Source organism: Canis lupus, chromosome 15 (genome assembly GCF_011100685.1).
Source record: "Canis lupus familiaris isolate Mischka breed German Shepherd chromosome 15, alternate assembly UU_Cfam_GSD_1.0, whole genome shotgun sequence".
Taxonomy (NCBI): domain Eukaryota; kingdom Metazoa; phylum Chordata; class Mammalia; order Carnivora; family Canidae; genus Canis; species Canis lupus.
In genome coordinates, this window is record NC_049236.1 from 48,743,027 (window position 1) to 48,761,671 (window position 18,645).

The window sequence follows — 18,645 nt, forward strand, 5'->3', positions numbered from 1 at the left end:
ATTCTTTTACTTAGCATCATGTTTTCATGGTTCACCCATGGTGTAGCATGTATCAGTACTTCATTCTTTGTTATGGCTCAATAATATTTGTTGATACGGATATACAAAAGTTTGTTAATCTATTCGTCAGTTGATAGACATTTGTGTTCTTTCCATTGTTTAGCTAAGCTGAATAATGCTTCTATGAGTATGAATGCACATATTTTCTTATGGATATTAGCAAGGCGTACTGCATGCAGAAATAGAACAAATTATACCACTCTTCAAAATTACATTTACTGGGGATCCCTGGGTGGCTCAGCGGTTCAGCACCTGCCTTTGGCCCAGGGCGTGATCCTGGAGTTCCAGGATCGAGTTCCACATCGGGCTCCCTGCATGGAGCCTGCTTCTCCCTCTGCCTGTGTCTCTGCCTCTCTCTTTCTCTCTTTCTCTATCATGAATGAATGAATGAATGAATGAATAAATAAATATCTTTAAAAAATAAATAAAATTACATTTACTAATTTACTAAAGGAAAGATTACTTTAAACGAATTTTTTCGGTCAATTTTCTAAGGGTAACCTAAAAAGTCTTTTTTCAAGGGCATGAAGCACTTAGATAATTTATAGAAGTTTGTCATGCAGGTATCATAAAATCCTTGTGTGACAGAAGTATTCCAAGGCACTATATATGAAAAAATGGCATATGAAAAACTGAGAGCACCATTGTTGTATTCTCAGCACAGAAGCCTAACAAAATGGAAGTAGCAGTTAACCTCCTGATAGTAGAAATTTTAAAAATGGGCTTAAATTAGAGCAAGGTACTCTCAAAAAGAATTTCTAAATGCTGAAAGTGTCAGTACCCACCCATCAGTTGCAGAGATGGTGGAAATAGGGTACATGTGGCATTACAGCCTGGCAGGGGTCACATGTGCAGCTTTAAAAGGTTTATTCAATTCACTATAATAAATTATCTTTTGATTATTATTTCTTTAACATGAACAATAGGGAAAAAGTGATGCACTTTTTACATCTATAAGAGTCCGTGAAACACTGTCTGTAAAACCTCTTCTAAAGAGCTGTAGACTCAGAATTTTTATTTTGGAATGTAATAAGCAGATGTCCCTCTCCTTTCTTGCTCCTTCCTTTCCCCTGGCCTCAGCAAAGAAACAGAGTGGTTGGCACTCCTACCTAAGGTTCTGAAAAGGTAAGGAACGTCTTATGGGTTGATGCTTCCTTTAAACGTAAACCCAACATTAAACCTTACAAATTAAACAAAACTAAAAATACATTTAAGGTTTTATGACAAGAAAGACTTTTTGTACTTTTATAATGAGGACTTAGTTGGAGATTAAAACAATACATATTTTGGTTAAATAGGGTTACAGAAAAATAATACAAATTGGTTAGCTTTATTTATTTATTTATTTATTTATTTATTTATTTATTTATTTATTTATTTATTTATTGTTAGATTTATAAAACACAAACTTTACCTAAAGTTTATTTATTTTTCTACAGGAAAGCATTAAAACAAAGGGGAATGAGGGTAGGAAGAAGATATGGGCTTTAAGTGACGTATTCAGGTCTATTACTCTCCATATGAATTTTTCACGTTTCTATTTTGTAGGTATTTAGAATTGTCCTGCAGACTTGTTAGCAGTTAATGACTAAGGCCTGAAGAACACTGTTATTCTTGATTCCAAAATTAATTGTATTATCTTTATTTTCTAATCTTTGGGTCACAAGTCTTAAATGATAAATTTATTTTTTTAGATTATAAATTTCTAAAGATGTTTATAAGCCATTACTTGAAAAATAAAAAGCTAATATTCATAGAATAGTCAGAAAGGAGTTATTTTGAAAGATAAATCAAATTGCATATTTAAATCATTTTAGGCAAAAAAATATTATCTAAGTGGATTTTCTTTTCCTTGTAAAATATTTGCTGGGAATACTTTTTATCTTTTTCCATATACTGATTTGAACAAGTAGACCTATGTAAATACAGAATCTGCAACTCTGCATATAAATGAAAACAAAAGGCCCATGAACTTATATTACAGAACCTGCAATATAGTCATACAGTGGCAAGCAGACAAAGATATTAAACAAAACAGAACAAAAACACCTTTTTTTGAGGTGAATGAGTTAAAATGTTGGGCAAACTTTTAAAATGTTTAATATTAACTACTGTTTTATTTTCTACTGCAAATATTTGCCTCTGTGGCATCTACTATATACTAAAAAAAGAAAAAAAATAATCAGGAATAGTAAGAAGAGTAAAAGAAAAATAAAAGGGGAGACAAAGAAATGGATAAGGAAGAAAAAGAGAAAAGGAAGATTGAGAGAGCAAAGAGCTTGGAAGAGGAGGCAAATTAGCTTAGTCAAGGTCTCTTGGGACAATGTGCTGAGTTACCAGACCAGAAATGAGGGGTTGAAAGCTACTACTGATAACCGGTGGAGGCTGAAAGTGCTACTTAAGTGCTTGGTGTCTGTGGAAAAAAAGAGGGAGGAGAGGTTTGAGACTGAGGATGCCAAGTGCATTCCCAGCCAGCAGAGTAAAAAGGAAGCATTAACAGCAGCCTCAGGGGAAGCTAAACATTCTATCCCACGAGCCAGAGGGTAAATGTGGCAATAGCTGTGAGTAGCAGCTGGATAGAGGGATAAAGAAATAAAGAAGCCACAGGAAAATTGGCAGCTATAGACATATAAGGCAGACTAGGCCTTGTCTTAATATTTGGATGAACAAACTGCCTGGAAAGAACATTGCCATCTTTCTCCTGCCAATGGGTTACTAAACAACTAGGATGCAATGACTTCAAATTTAGTTTGCCAAACTATGCCAAGTATTGATGTAACTTTGTAGAACAGTAGCTCTGCTGAAAGAAAAGATATAACTAAGATACTCAGCTTTCTAATAATCAAAATCAGAATTCTCCTTGACTATCCAAGTAGTGCTCTAAAATATTTAAAATGAAGAAAAAATACTTAAAATACCCATTTCTAACACATCAATATTTTCTAAATTTTATTTTCTAGAGCATAGTTTAACAAAATGAAAAAGCATATATATCAATATTCCCTCTGGTATATTAGTGACCCCATGATACTCAAGAGAAATAGAAAATTGGAAACATGAATTGTTTTTAAAGGAATCTATGAAATAATATTCTTTCTTGTTACTTTCATTCATACTTTGCCAATGAAAAAAAGGTTCAAAGTACTGTCAGAAGACAATCTACATTACCTTTGCTTTGTTTTAGAATGTAAGGTAAAATATCATAGAATTTTGTTTTATATAAGTATCTGCTCAATATTATCAGAGCAATATCCAACGACAAGATTTACCAAACACAATTTTTCAAATTACTAGGCCTGATATATTGGGTAAACTGTAATTTGTATGCATAATTCCCTTGGCCTGAGTAAGTCAATCTTCTCTTTTCTTTAGGATTAAGCTAATTGAAGATTGGTGCTAATGAAAAAGGTAAGATCCCAGCCCTAGAAGAATTTTACGTTTAAGGACATCAAACAGAAAAGTAAGAAACATCTATTAAGTTGCAGGAATTCCTATAGAATTCCTAAATTCTACAGCAATTCAAGGAAGGGGAGAAGCTGTAGTAGAGAAAAAGTTCCTCGAGGAATTAAAATTTAAGATAGTCGCTAAAGCATATATGAAATTTGGGTAAAAAGTATCTGGCAGGCAAAGATGAACATAATGTTAATACAAGAAGTAGAAGTAATGAAGCAAATATATTATATAGAGTTACCATTGGAAAATTAGATTTGACAGCAATTGCAACTAGCAGTACAAGTAGAAAGCACAGAAGCTAACGAGAACCATGATACTCAAGAAGAATAGGAAGTCTGGGGATGTCTTAGTGTACTCAGGCTGTCATAACAAACTACCATAGACTGAGGGGCTTGAACAATAGAAATTTATTTTCTCAAAGTTCTGGAGGCTGAAAACTCCAAGATTGAGGTTTTGGCAGGGTTCAGTTTCTTTTCTTTTCTTTTTTTTTTTTTAAAGATTTATTTATTTATTTATTCATCACACACACACACACACAGAAAGAGAGAGAGAGAGAGGAAGAGATACAGGCAGAGAAAGAAGTAGGCTCCATGCAGGGAGCTCAACGTGGGACTCGATCCCAGGTCTCCAGGATCAGGCCCTGGGCCAAAGGCGGTGTTAAACCACTGAGCCACCCGGGCTGCCCCAGGTTTAAGCTTCTGATGAGAGCTCTCATCCTCACTTTCAGACTTGCAGACTAATATTATTACTGTGTCCTCACATGACAGAGAGAGTGACCTCTGGTGTCTTCCTCTTATAGAAGGCCACCAGTTTTGCTTTGTCTTGTTTTTTAAATTTAAGTATAAATGACATACAGTGTTAATTTCAGGTGTACAACACAGTGATTCCACATTTATGTACCTTATGAAATATTCAACACAGTAAGTCCAGTTACTATCTGTCACTATACAAAGTTGTAACAATATTATTGACAATATTCCTTAAGCTGTACTTTACATCTCCACAACTTAACTCATTTTATTTTATTTTTTAAAAGATTTTATTTATTTATTCATGAAAGACACAGAGAGAGAGGCAGAGACACAGGCAGAGGGAGAAGCAGGCTCCACGCAGGGAGCCTGACGTGGGACTCGATCCCAGGACTTCAGGATCATGCCCTTACTCTTTTTTAAAACTAAAGTTTGTACCTCATAATTCCCTTCACCTATTTTTCCTATCCCCCTATACCCATTCCCTCTGGAAACTACCATTTTTTTCTCTGTATTTAAAATCAGTCTATTTTGTTTTGTTTGTTTCATTTTTTAGATTCCACATATAAGTGAAATCACATGGTATTCCTCTTTCTCTGTCTTACTGCACTCAATGTAATATCCTCTAGGTCCATCTATGTTGTCACAAATGGTAAGATTTCATTCTTTTTATGGCTGAGTAATATTCCACTGTATATACATATCATACCGTCTTTTATCTGCTTATCTATCAATGGGAATTTATCTCCTTCCATAACATGACTGTTGTAAAAGATGCCAGCACTATTGGATAGAGGTTTTACCCTTATGACCTCATTTAAACTTAATTACTTCCTTAGATGCCCTATATGTCCGGTAGAGTGACATGGGAAATAGGGCTACAACATATCAATTTTATAGGGACACAATACAGTCCATAGCAAAGAGTAAAACTAAAAGTTTCACAACAAACGATACAATTTTTTAAAAGGCTTAAGTAAGGTTACATACAATAAAGTGTTTAAACTGGTTCATGGATATCACAATAGAAAAGTAAACTCAAGAAGGTAGGAACTTACCTACTTACTAACTTTAATCACTCACTCACTCACTCACTCACTCACTCACTCACTCACTCAATGTAGACTCCGCGCCCAGTGTGAAAGCCCAATAAGGGGCTTGAATTCAGAACCCTGAGATCAAGACCTGAGCTGAGATCAAAAGTCAGATACTTAACTACCTGAGCCACCCAGGCACCCCAGAGACTTTATTTTTAACCACTGTATCTCAACAGCTTCACCACATATACTGCAACTACTAGCCAATTATAGCTATTTAAATTTAAGTCAGTTAAAATGTAAAATTCAGTTCCTCAGTAATATTAGTGATATTTCAAGTGCTCAATAGCCATATATGGCTAGTGGTTACCATAAAGGATAATACATATTTCCATCATCACAGAAACTTTTGGTCAATAACACTATTCTAGAGCCTAGATAGGTATGTGACCTGTTAATTGTTGGATGAATAAAGAATATAAAGAATTGTTAGCACACATGGTTTAAGACGATCAATATTACATGCAAAAAATGAATGGTATCTTCAATTTATACTTTTGTAAAAGATCTGAAAGAATCACTTGCAACATTGCTAGGAACATTTACATTAAGAAGTATTTCTGCAGGAGATTAATGCTCAGAATTTTGCCTGCTTATGACCTGAATCAAGAGTGTCTGGGTGGTACAGTCGGTTAAGCCTCTGACTCTTGATTTCAGCTCAGATCGTGATCTCAGGGTCGTGGGATCAAGTCCTGCATCGGGCTCCCTGCTCAATGTAGAGTCTGCTTGAGACTCTCCCTCTCCCTCTGCAACCCATGTCCCCTGCCACCTCTCTCTAAAATAAATAAATAAATCTTTAAAAACAGGAGGATGAGAAGACTCTAAAGCCAGAGATGTGTCTAGTATCTCACCCTCAGGTACCACTGGTCTTATTTCAGCCATTGTAAGTGGCAAGATCAATAATGAATAAATTCACCAGGAAGTTCATATGGTACATATTGTCAGTGTTGTTAGCAATGAATGTGGGACTGTAATCTGTTGTGAGAATACTAGGATCTGGATTTCTATTTTTTTTTAATGATTGTATTTATTTATTTGACAGAGAAAGCACAAGCAGCGGGAGCAGCAGGCAGAGGGAGTGAGGGGCAGACTCCATGCTGAGCAGGAAGCCTGACACAGGGCTCAGTTCCAGGACCCTGGGATCATGACCTGAGCTGACTGAGCCACCCAGGTGAACTCCTCTATTTCTGTTTAGATTATTTATTTATTTTTTGCTCATGAATGAGGATGAATAGAATACCTGCAACTAATGTTTTATTTATTTAGAAATGAGTCGCTAATTTTTTCAAGCACTTGAAATCACAATTTCAGTGCAATCACAGGGCATTATGGTTGGTAATTCTACTTTTATACTTCGATACTTCAATCTGTCATTATAATGAGACATTTTAGCATATAAATTAAATATAGGAGGCTTCCTTCTATAAGGGGTTAAGATTTTTCTGCGACTCTCACACATAAAAGAACCTATTTTCTTGCTAAGTCCAAAACCCAAGGATATACCTTTCTTGAACTTGCATAAGCCATCCATTTTCTTGATAAATGTAGATAAACTTCAGAATGCGCTTTCCCTGGACTTATACTTTGGCTATCTTTCCTGAGAATTGAAAATAGTTAATAAGTAATCTCTTGAATAATGTTTCCCATACTTCAGAACATCTTTTCTGAGAACAGAATGGTAAGTGAACTGGACCATCTGCCCACACCATATTTTGTCACTTTGCCACAACACGTTTTTTTCCTTGCTGACCTACTTTTCCTACTTCCTGATAAATGCCAGAAGTATAGAGCAAGCTCACTTTGGAGGAAACCTTTACTGCTAACTGTGAGTAAAGCTTTCTCGCCTGTTTTTTTGCTGTTCTTGCTCTAGAACTCTCAACCTTCCCTAGCTTCCACAAATAGTTCTTGTTCCATAGGCAACTGGGAATATAAAACAGACAAAAATTTCCTCCTCAAGGGATTCAAGTTAATCCCTTTAATTCTTCTTTCTACCACTGTGTGATCCTTTCTTCTTCCTATTAGTGCCTTTTTTTCAGGTAGTATCAAGAAAGAAAAGCAAAGGATGACAAAGACAGTTTTAATAAAATAAGGTGATAGTAATGAAGCCAAATAAACTCCATTAGAACTCCCAAGTTCAAAACCAGAAATTTTCTCCCGGCATATTCTATAATATCAATTTCCTGATTTACTATAGTACAGACAACTAAATCTTTCCCATTAATCCATTTTATCTTTTTTACTTTTAGCAACAGACCCATCCTGCTTTGCAATTTAGGGAACTGAGCTTGATATTACACACCCCAAACTCCCATGCTGCTAACAGCAAACATGAGACTAAATTTTAGAAATTGGGATGTGAGCAGAAGTGATGCACCCAACTTCCTAGTCACATCCTTTAAAAGAGAAGCTGCTTGTCTCTTTCCAAAGGGCTAGGATGTGAATATGAAAGCTGACTGCAAAAGAAGAATAAACCCAAGCAATGGAAGAACAAGGAAGAAGGAACTGGGAACATCATAGATTACATTTTTCCTAATTCCATGGATTGCCTACCAGCTCAGACTTTATCTTGGAAAGAAACTTTCCATCTCCATTTAAACAACTACTTTTTGGTCTATATGAAAACTGTAAATCATAAAATCAGCAGTAAAAATAGTTATATTTAGAAAAACAGGATATGCATATATAGTCTAAAAAGGCAATATGATCAGATGAAAGCCCTAAGAGATCAACTATACTCAAACATGAAATGTATTTCTTAGAGACAGAAAATCCTTCAATACCCAGCTCAAATGTCTTTTAAATATCTTCATTCCTCTGTCACCTATGCTCCAATTTGTCACATTCTGTACCAGTTATTTCCATTACTAAATGGTAAATTCCCTTTATGGCAGAGTTCCATAATATTCGTCCTTGTATCTTTCCAGAATTGGCACAGGGTAGGTACCAATAAATATTTGCTGAACGAAACACTGGACTTTGAGAAGCAATGAAAGAAATGTGCTGAGAAAATATTTTTTTTAAATGCTTTTCTCTACTTGCAAGTCATACATTATAATAATATATTTCTTCTTCAACTCTACAACTCTAGACTATGAATTCATAATTTACTTCTTTTATGGGATCATCAATCTCAAGTTATCCATAACCACTAATTTTTGGAGTTGAAATGCAGATTCTATCAGCCAGTGCTAGATTATAAACATTTAATGCATGAATTGCAGACACTTTTATGTAAAGAATAGGCTGAAGACATTTTCACGGGAGTAATAAATAACTTCAGATGTCCTTGTAAGAAACTCAGACATGGTGCTGACCCATTAATTTTCTCTACTGAATGCATTTTCACGTCAAAAAAGTGTTACCCATCATTATTTTGTGTTACCACAGTAAAGAAGATTTAATCTTCTTTTACATCACAATTCCCTTGTGTCAGTAGCCACGTGATCATTCAGTATCACACCTATTCTAAATCTGTCATAATGCTTAAAACCTACTGCCCTTATTTAATATCCATTATCTATTTGCTGTCAAGAGAGGTTAAGTAACTTAACCATGGTTACAAGTTAGCTAATACTGAACATCTGGGACAACATTCCTAATATTCTGAGTATATATGCATCATACTTGTCCATGCATGTATCACACAATTTTACAAAATTATTGAGATAGTTGATATGTAAGTGCAAAACACATGACCAAATCTATTATACATGCGACTTAAATTTACCTGAATTAGAACTGTAGGTGTGTCTATGGAATATTTCCTGGAATCTTATTACGTTTATGCTATTATTTACAGATAATGAGAAAGACGAAAAGCTAGGCTAATAGCAGTAGGTATAATACGTAGCAGAATAAAGAAAGTTGTAAGAGAAATACAAAGTACACCTGAGATTTCACAGAAAAAAAAAAGGACTTTGTAGTTCTGGCTATTATATTTATAGAATTGACTGCTGAACAACGTGGGGGTTAGAGGCATTAACCACTTCTCCCAGTCAAAAATCCATACATAATTTTTAACTCTTCTAAAACTTAACTGCTCATAGCCTACTATTGACGGGAAGCCTTACCAATAACATAAACAGCTAATTAATACATATTTTGTATGTTATATACATTATATACAATATTTTTATAATAAAATAAGCTAGAGAAAAGAAAATGTTATTAAGAAAACCATAAGGAGGGATGCCTGGGTGGCTCAGGGGTTAAGCATCTGCCTCTGGCTCAGGGCATGATCCTGGGGTCAGGGAATGGAGTTCCACATTGGGCTCCCTGCAGGGAGCCTGCTTCTCCCTCTGCCTATGTCTCTGCCTCTCTCTGTCTCTCTCATGAATAAATAAATAAATAAAATCTTAAAAAAAACATAAGGAAAAATCATTTAGAGTACTGTAAAAAAAAGTTCATGTATAAATAGACCCATGCAGTTGTCAACCATATATCAGAAGCACTAAGTAACATTTAAATTTGCTTTTTTTGGGTTTTGGGGATGGAATAAAGATCAACAAGAAGAAGTTAGAGGGAACAGATTTCACTCACTGTAATAGGATGTAAAAAAAAAAAAAGAAAATAGAATGTCAGAGACAGAAAATTTACTGTGACAATATACTACAGGCATAATTTCTACGTGTAGCTGAGTTCTCAGTGGTGAAATTGGTGGGGGGGTGGTTCTAAAAGGAATCCCACTACAGTCATGATTTCAATGCAAGAGAATAATATGGTTGTACTACACGTTTAGAAGATAGACCCTTCAGCAGCATATTAAATATATCTAAAGAGGTAGTGAGACTAGAAAGCAGCTTATTGGATAGTCCAAATAAGAGATAAGAAAGGCTAGTGTGAAAAAAAAAAAAAAAAAGAAAGGCTAGTGTGGCAAAAATGAGCCAGAAGAGTCAGGAAAAGATGGTCTAATTACCTCAATCAATTACATGTTAATATTATCTATTACTGTACTTGCAAGATAAAACAGGAATTTAAAAGTTACTTAATAGAACTATCATTTACCCTACTATTATCATTTACCCCACTATATTCTGAAATCCGTATTAAAAATATCTCAACTATAATATATTCAAAATTGAATTTATCTTTCTTAAAAAGTATATTTCATCCTCTTCCTATAATACATATTTCAGTTGTTAGTAAGACAATTCACCCAGTAATCTCAGTTTAAAATCTCAAGGTCATCTTCAACTTCTATTATGACCCAGATATCTAGAATGTCTTCTCTATCCCCTCTGCCATTGTTTTAACTATTGTTCTTGTTCATCTTTTGCTCAGTTCCCTATAATAGCTTCCTGAATTTCCTGTCTCCTTTTTCCCAACTCTAGCCCAAAGTTCACATTTCCATCTTCCTTATCAATAAATTAAATATAATCATGTCCCTTCTGTGTCTTTCTAGTGATTCCTGGCTGTCTAGAAGATGAGGTACCAACTCCTTAGTAAGGTATAAAAGCTTCATAAATGTGGCCTCCACCTACCTCTCAAGACTTATCATTGGCTTTTCTTGCCCAAGAAACCTATGCTACAGCCATGTAGAAAATCCCATTATTTCCTATTTCATACACTTTCCAGACTATAAGCTTATTCATTCATTTCATATGGCAATTGTCAAGTGTCAGTGCCTAGGCAAGGGACATTTTAAATCAATCTCTATTTAGGAAATAAACCAATGACCTTTGTATTCTATTGGTAGTTGATTCTCTAGAATGATTTAAAAAAAAAAAGTTTCCCTCATCTTATCCTTATAGACCACTAAACTTCTTTCTAATGTATAACTCTGTTACCATTTTTCAAACACAATGTTAATATATTGTTATATTAATATTGTTATATTGTTATATTTTGTTATTAAAAATAAGAGCTAGTCCCTAAAGAAAATTTAGAAGAGAAAAAAAATACCATTTCAGATGATTTCTGAAATGGTATGCTTTGATTCTCTTATCTTTTTGTGTATCTAGCATGTAGAATGTATTCTCTTTATCTTTCTGCTTTGTAGTTATCCTGAGGCTTATATAAAACATCTTACTAATACGATGGGCAGGCCGGGTGGCTCAGCGGTTTAGCACCGCCTTCAGCCCAGGGCCTGATCCTGGAGACCTGGGATCGACCCAGGTCTCACCCCAGCATCAACTATTAAGGTGTTGGTATATGCCCTTATATTTTTATTATGTTTAGATACTATACACATAACCACAATTTTATAAAAAATTTTTTAGATTAAAAAAATTTTTTAGATTAAAATACAACTGACAAAATTGTATATTTTTAAAGTGCATACTGTGAAGATTTCACATAGGTGTACTTTGTGAAATAATTACAAGAATCAGATTAATTAACATATCTATCAGCTAACATAGTTTTACCTTTTTCTTTTTTAGTGTATATGGTAAAGTGCTTAAGTTCTACTCTTTTAGCAAATTTCACATGCATAACACTGCATTACTAATTATAGTATTAAATAACTATTGGTTTCATTTACATGCTGTACGTTAGATCCCCAGGGCTTATTCATCTTGTAACTAAAGCTCTATACCTTTTTGACTAGCAGATGCTATTTCCTCCACCCTAGAGACTTGGTAACCACCATTTTACTCTGTTTCTATGAATGAATTTGGCATCTTTTTTTTAATTGACTCCATATGTAAATTAAATCATACAGTATTTGTCTTCCTCTGCCTGCCTAATTTAACCTAGCATGATGTTCTCTAGGTTAATCCATCTTGTTGCAAATGGCAGGATTTCGTTCTTATTCATGGGTAAATAATATTCCACTGTATACACACCATCTTCTTTATTCCCGGCCAACACTTGCTATATGGTCTTTTTGAAAAAACTATCCTAACAGGTACACATTATAGTTTTGATTTGCACTCCTCTGATGATTAGTGATGCTGAATACCTTTTTGTGTATACCAGTGGGCCATTTGTATGTCTTTGGAAAAATGTCTATTCAGATATTTTGCTTATTTTTAATTGAGGTCATTTTTTTCTTTCTTTCTTTCTTTTTTTGCTATTGAGGTGCATAAGTTTCTTATATAATATGGGTATTAATCTTATTGTATATAAAGTTCGAAAATATTTTCTCCCATTTCATAGCTTGCCTTTATATTTTGTTGACTGTTTACTGGGCAGAAGCTTTTTAGTTTGATGTACTCTCATTTGTTTATCTTTGCTTTTGAGTCATATAAAAAAAAATTATTGCCAGGGCAGCCCAGGTGGCTCAGCAGTGTAGCGCCGCCTTCAGCCCAGGGCATGATCCTGGAGACCCGGCATCGAGTCCCACGTCGGGCTCCCTGCATGGAGCCTACTTCTACCTCTGCCTGTGTCTCTGCCTCTCTCTCTCTCCTCTCTGTGTTTCTCATGAATAAAAAATCTTTTAAAAAAATTATTGCCAATATCAATGTCAGAGAGTTTTTTCCCTATGTTATCTTCTACAAGTTTTACAGTTCTAGTTCTTATATTTACACCTTTAATCCATTTCAAATTGATTTTTGTTGAGTAATGTAAGACTTTCATTCCTTTGCATGTGGTTATCCAGTTTCCCAACACCATTTATTGAATAGACTATCCTCCCCCCACTGTGTATTCCTGGCACTCCTGCCAAAGATCAGTTGACTATATATGCACAGGTTTGTATCTGGGATAGCTCTACATCACTATTTTGAAAAAGAAAGTTAGTATGGTTTCAATCTTCTTAAATTGGCCAAGACTTGTTTTCTCACCTAGCATATGATATACTTAGAGAATGTTCTGTGTGCACTTAAGAAGAATATGTGTTCTGCCATTGTTGGATAAAACATTCTGTATTTATCTGCTACGTCCATTTGGTCTTAAGTATAATTCTAGTCCAATGTTTTAGTGCTCTTCTGTCTAGATAATCTATCCATTGTTGAAAGTGAAGTGCTGAAACCACCTACTATTAATGTATCATTGTTGATTTCTCTCTTCTATATCTAAGCTATTATTAACAGGTAAAGACTTACTAATGCCATCTTTTTAATTGTTTCCTGGATGTTATATAGTTCCTTTCTTTCTCTCTTGCTGTCTTCCTCTGTGAACTGATGATTTCTGAAATGGTATGCTTTGATTCTCTTATCTTTTTGTGTATCTAGCATGTAGAGTATATTCTCTTTATCTTTCTGCTTTGTAGTTATCCTGAGGCTTATATAAGACATCTTACTAATAAGATTGGCAGGCCGGGTGGCTCAGCGGTTTAGCACCGCCTTCAGTCCAGGGCCTGATCCTGGAGATCTGAGATCAAGTCCCACGTCAGGCTCCCTGCATGGGGCCTGCTTCTCCCTCTGCCTGTGTCTCTGCTCTCACTCTATGTGTGTGTCTCTCATGAATAGATAAATAAAATCTTAAAAAGAAAGACAAAGAGAAATCTTACTACGTTAAGCCTATTTTAAATTCATAACTTTGCATAGAAAAATTCTATCCCACTCCATTTTAGGTTTTTGATGTCAGAATTTATATCTTTTTATATTGCGTATCCATTGACAGATTATGATAGCTAGTTATTTTTAATCCTTTTGTCTTTTAATTTTTATAATAGAGTTAAGTGATTAACACACTACTAATAATACAGTATTAGAATATTCTTTTTCTGACTATACACTTATCTTTATCAGTGTGTTTTAAATTTTCATGTTTTCATTTACAAGTTAGTATTCTTTCATTTTAGCTTGAAGAATTCCTTTCAGCATTTATTGTAAGGAAGGTCTTGTGATGAACTCAACTGAGTTTGTGCTTTCTCCCAATCCCACAGAGATAAGTCAACTTCCTGTGCATGTTCCCCCGCTGCCCTCCAAGGGCAGGCAGAGTCAACAGTTAAACTGGGGAAAGAACATATAAATGTTCTATGTAGTATTTTTATTCCTGCAACTCTAAGTTGAAAATGATTCTCAGGACACCTGGCTAGCTCAGCTGGTTAAACATCTAACTCTTGATTTCCACTCTGGTCATGGTCTTATGGTAGTGAGATCAAACCCTGCATATCCAGCTCTAGGCACTCAGCATGAGGTCTGCTTGAGATTCTCTCTCTCCTCCCTCTGTCCTCCTCCTCCTCTCACTTTCTAAATAAGTAAATAAATAAATAAAATCTTTAAAAAAAAGATTCTCAAATAAAATGTAGAAAAAAATTTAATGTTCAAGTAGGACATAAATATTTAAAACAAAAAATAAAATGAATAAAAAAGAAAGAAGGAAGAAGGAAGAGAGAGAGAAAATAAAATTCAGAAACTGATTTAAGCTAAAAAAATCTAAAATATCTCAGAAACATGAGATGTGCATTTCTATGTAAAATACAAGCAGTATGACATTCAAGTTAATATATTATTTAATATGAGAACAATTAGGCAAACCAAATTTGCCTTTGTTTAAAAATAAGAAACCAGAATATCTACCTTTTATAGAAAGTATCCTAACATATTTGGAATATCTGTTAATATAGAGAAAACCAGCCACCTTTTCATATTTATACAATACTCTCAAAACCACTCATTTTTTCCTAGCATTGCAAGTACTCTGATATCCAACCTAATGTTTATTTTTGAACGATCATTCTCAAATACAGAGTACAAGAATCAACCAGGTCGTAAAAAATAATCATGCTGGAAAAGCATGAAACAATCCTCATCTTCCTTTTCTTCTTTTTTTGGTAAAAGGTCACTTTCTGGCTACCATGACCAAGAAATTTGCTGGGTTACACATTTTAGCTGGAAAAAAATATGTTGGATGTATTCTACTTTTTGGCAAGTCCAACGGACATAAATACTTCAGTAACAGTCATTTATTGGGTATCACTGTGCAGAGAGTTACACGAGAGCATCCATAAGCAGAAGAAAACCCATAGCAAACATGGTGCTTCTCAGGTACACTGCAACTGTGGGTGACATGGCTCAGTGCCAGAAACAAAAGCAATGAGGGACTGAAGGCAACTTCTTCCCAGCCCTGCAGAGCACCGCAAGAAGCAATGGTGGTCATAAGAGGAATTGGGTGAGTAAGCATTGTCTGTGAATTCAGCTTCTAGTCCCATATCGTGAGCCCATTAGTCTCACTTTTTTTTTCTCCAACCATTATCATTAGTCCCTGGCAGAAATTAGAATTTCCAGCTGTACCTGGCAGCATGTTACTGTGATAATTTACACAAAGATTAAATTCTGTATAAAATCCGCCTTCTCTTCCACCTCCTTCTCCTTCTTCCTTCTAACCTCTGGAGAACTTAAATTGCTCTGGACAAGTACTAAGTTACCAAAGATGACACTTTATTATTTTTTCCCCTGAATCAGCACATTAAGCTACTTCAAGAACTTAAAGAAATATATTAAATTGCTCACATATTTATTCATCAAATATTTGTTTAGTACTTATTCTGAACTATCCTAGTGGTTCAGTGTTAGTTGCCAAAAAAGGAGATATAAACTCCCTTCCTAACCTCAAAACAATGGGGAAAAAATATGAACTTCAAAATAAATGGTATGGGCTAATCATATGAATAAGGTAAACTTAGATCTGTTTTTCATACCAGAAACCAAGGATCAGACACCTAAATGTGAAAAAGTGAAGCAAGTGCTGGAAGAAAGCATTTGTGAATTTCTATGTAACCTAAGAGTGGAAAAAACTGTATTGGAGATGAGAGGGATCAATCTAACATGGCCATTGCTTAATTTTTATCATGTCTAATTGTTGATGGATATTTTGGTTATTAACTTGTACTAAACAAATATGTGAGTTATAACATATAAAGCAAAATTATTTGTCATGAGAAACTTAACTATCAAAGTAATCAGCATGTTTCTTCTTTTTGGCTAGCTGTTTCTCTCTCAGTCAAAACTATATAGGAATCCAAATATATGAAAAACAAATCACCATATGGGTAAATGTCACAATTTATTAACTGTACTTCCAGGGGATTCTGATACAGGTTGTTTTCCATGCGCCACATTTTAAAATACATTACTGTAAATGATACAGTTTATACTTGTAACCAGGATTCTCTATATGAGAATAGAAGATATCCACTAGGCAAGGACCTATGAGTCATATGCGTATAAAATCAGATTAAGACTGAGCTACAGGGAGGCTACAGAGTAATATGTAGAGGTTTTTATGAAACAGTTCAAGGAAGATAAGTTTTAAGAAAAGCTATTTGCAAGTTTTTATTTTGTTTTTTGAGGGGGGTGGTAAGAAGGGTAAGGTTATGAGTTTTAAGATACAGTTTGGTTAAAAAAAGAGTAGGGCTCTTTGAGGAAGACACGGTTGCAGCTAGAGCGGAGCTTAGGGTGCCTCGCTCCTGCTCCTGACTCACCGCTGTTCGCTGAGGACCAAGTCGGTCAGGAAGCCGCACCGCAGCCATGGCATTTAAAGACACTGGGAAGACACCCGTAGAACCAGAGGTGGTGATTCACCGACTTAGAATTACTCTAACCAGCTGCAACGTAAAATCTTTGGAAAAGGTGTGTGCTGACTTGATCAGAGGTGCAAAGGAAAAGAATCTCAAAGTGAAAGGACCAGTGTGGATGCCTACCAAGACTCTCAGAATCACTACGAGAAAGACTCCTTGTGGTGAAGGTTCTAAGACTTGGGATCGTTTTCAGATGAGGATCCACAAGCCACTCATTGATCTGCACAGTCCTTCAGAGATTGTTAAATAGATTACCTCCATCAGTATTGAGCCTGGAGTCGAGGTTGAAGTCACCATTGCAGATGCTTAAATCAACCTTTTTAATAAATTGATTATCTGTTGTTTAAAAAAAAAAAAAGAGTAGGCTCACATTTCAATGAAAAGGAATAGCATGTGGTAGGCACTGTGGTAAGAAAATAATGGCATAAATCTATGAGCTAGAACCTGTTCCAGAAGTGAAAAGCTACCACAACTATTACAGGTTCTTAGGCCAGGTAAAAAAGAAATCTGTAATTCTCCCTCACATTTCCAGCTGTATCATTGAGGCTGAAGTCTGCAAGGATGAGTAATCACTATTAGACACAAACCTTTTCAGAATTATGGAGATGGTGAATATACGTGGGGAGGAATTCTTTTAATTATTCTTACAAAATTTAAAATGTTTTTAATGTTACATTAATATTTTAATGAAACATTAAATAATAATGTCAGCAGGAAGTTACTTCAGAATAAACACTAATTTAGATACTTTTCCAACATTAATTTGGTATACCTTAGATATATTTCACTTTATTTTCCTGTACATAGCACAGTAATATGTCACTAAACAAAATATAGTTTGTTTCATTTATCCAGAATTCAGACTTAAGGTCTTCTAGTGTGCATCTAGAACATAGCATAACTCAAAGTAACTGAAGGCCATGAGGAAAACAAGCACAAAGCTTATGAGCTTTATATATTTTTAAATATTTTATTTATTTATTCATGAGAGAAACAGAGAGAGAGAGGCAGAGACATAGACAGAGGGAGAAGCAGGATGATGTGGGACTCAATTCCAAGACCCTGGGATCATGACCTGAGCCGAAGGCAGCTGCTCAACCACTGAGTCACCCAGGTGCCCCAAAAGCTTATGAGCTTTAAAGATGGGAGTCACTGGGTCATCCTTCAGACTATTACTTTGCCATATATGCATAAACTAATATAATAGCTCAAAGAAAGATGGAAACTCTGATAGAGAAAAGTGATAAGAAGTGACAGTTGACACAAGAAACAATTCTGAAATGCTGACAGAAAAGCTAAAAGAAAGCAGAGAAATGTGGATCATTTTGGCTGAGGAGTAAAAAGCTCTATATACCTCTAACTTTTCAGGACATTACAACACTATCTGAATATTTAGCCATGAGTATTCCAGAAAAGGGTATTTACGTTCAGAATTCTCTGCTTAAGAGACAGGGAAATGTATAATCCATTTCATAAAAAGATTTTTTTAAGAGAAACAATGACAAACATTGGTATTTGAAAGTATAAACTTCAATTCTACAGAACTTTTCCTATATGGGAATTGCCCCATTCTTATATGATGTTGAGTATCTGAGGCACTCTTTTATTTTGGAATGTTTCTATTAAGGTAACATTAGGAAATAAAATTGATAGGTATTTTTTTTTTCGTTTCCTAACTTCTTTAGAAGACAGATTGCATAAAGCAATACGTGTAACACTGTGTAGTGGATTTATAACATATATAGAAGTAATATATTTGGCAACAGCACAAAATAGGGAGGGAGGACATAGCTGGATTTGAAAAAGTCACTAAACCCTACTGAAATTAAGCTAGTATTATTATGAAGTAAATGACACAAATTAAGATGTATACTGTCTC

General features: G+C 34.9%; 2 protein-coding genes across 12 annotated transcripts in view; one reads left to right on the top strand and one right to left on the bottom strand.

The window, feature by feature from the left end:
* The window catches only part of LRBA (LPS responsive beige-like anchor protein), a 722,446-nt gene that overhangs the window by 106,799 nt on the left and 597,002 nt on the right, over positions 1 to 18,645 (bottom strand). The gene's annotated exons all lie outside the window — the stretch shown is intronic.
* On the top strand, positions 16,694 to 17,055 carry LOC106559752 (40S ribosomal protein S20-like). The gene has a single exon (XM_038559003.1). It carries the CDS (start codon positions 16,717 to 16,719, stop codon positions 17,014 to 17,016), a length of 300 nt encoding a protein of 99 aa, XP_038414931.1. The 5' UTR covers positions 16,694 to 16,716; the 3' UTR covers positions 17,017 to 17,055.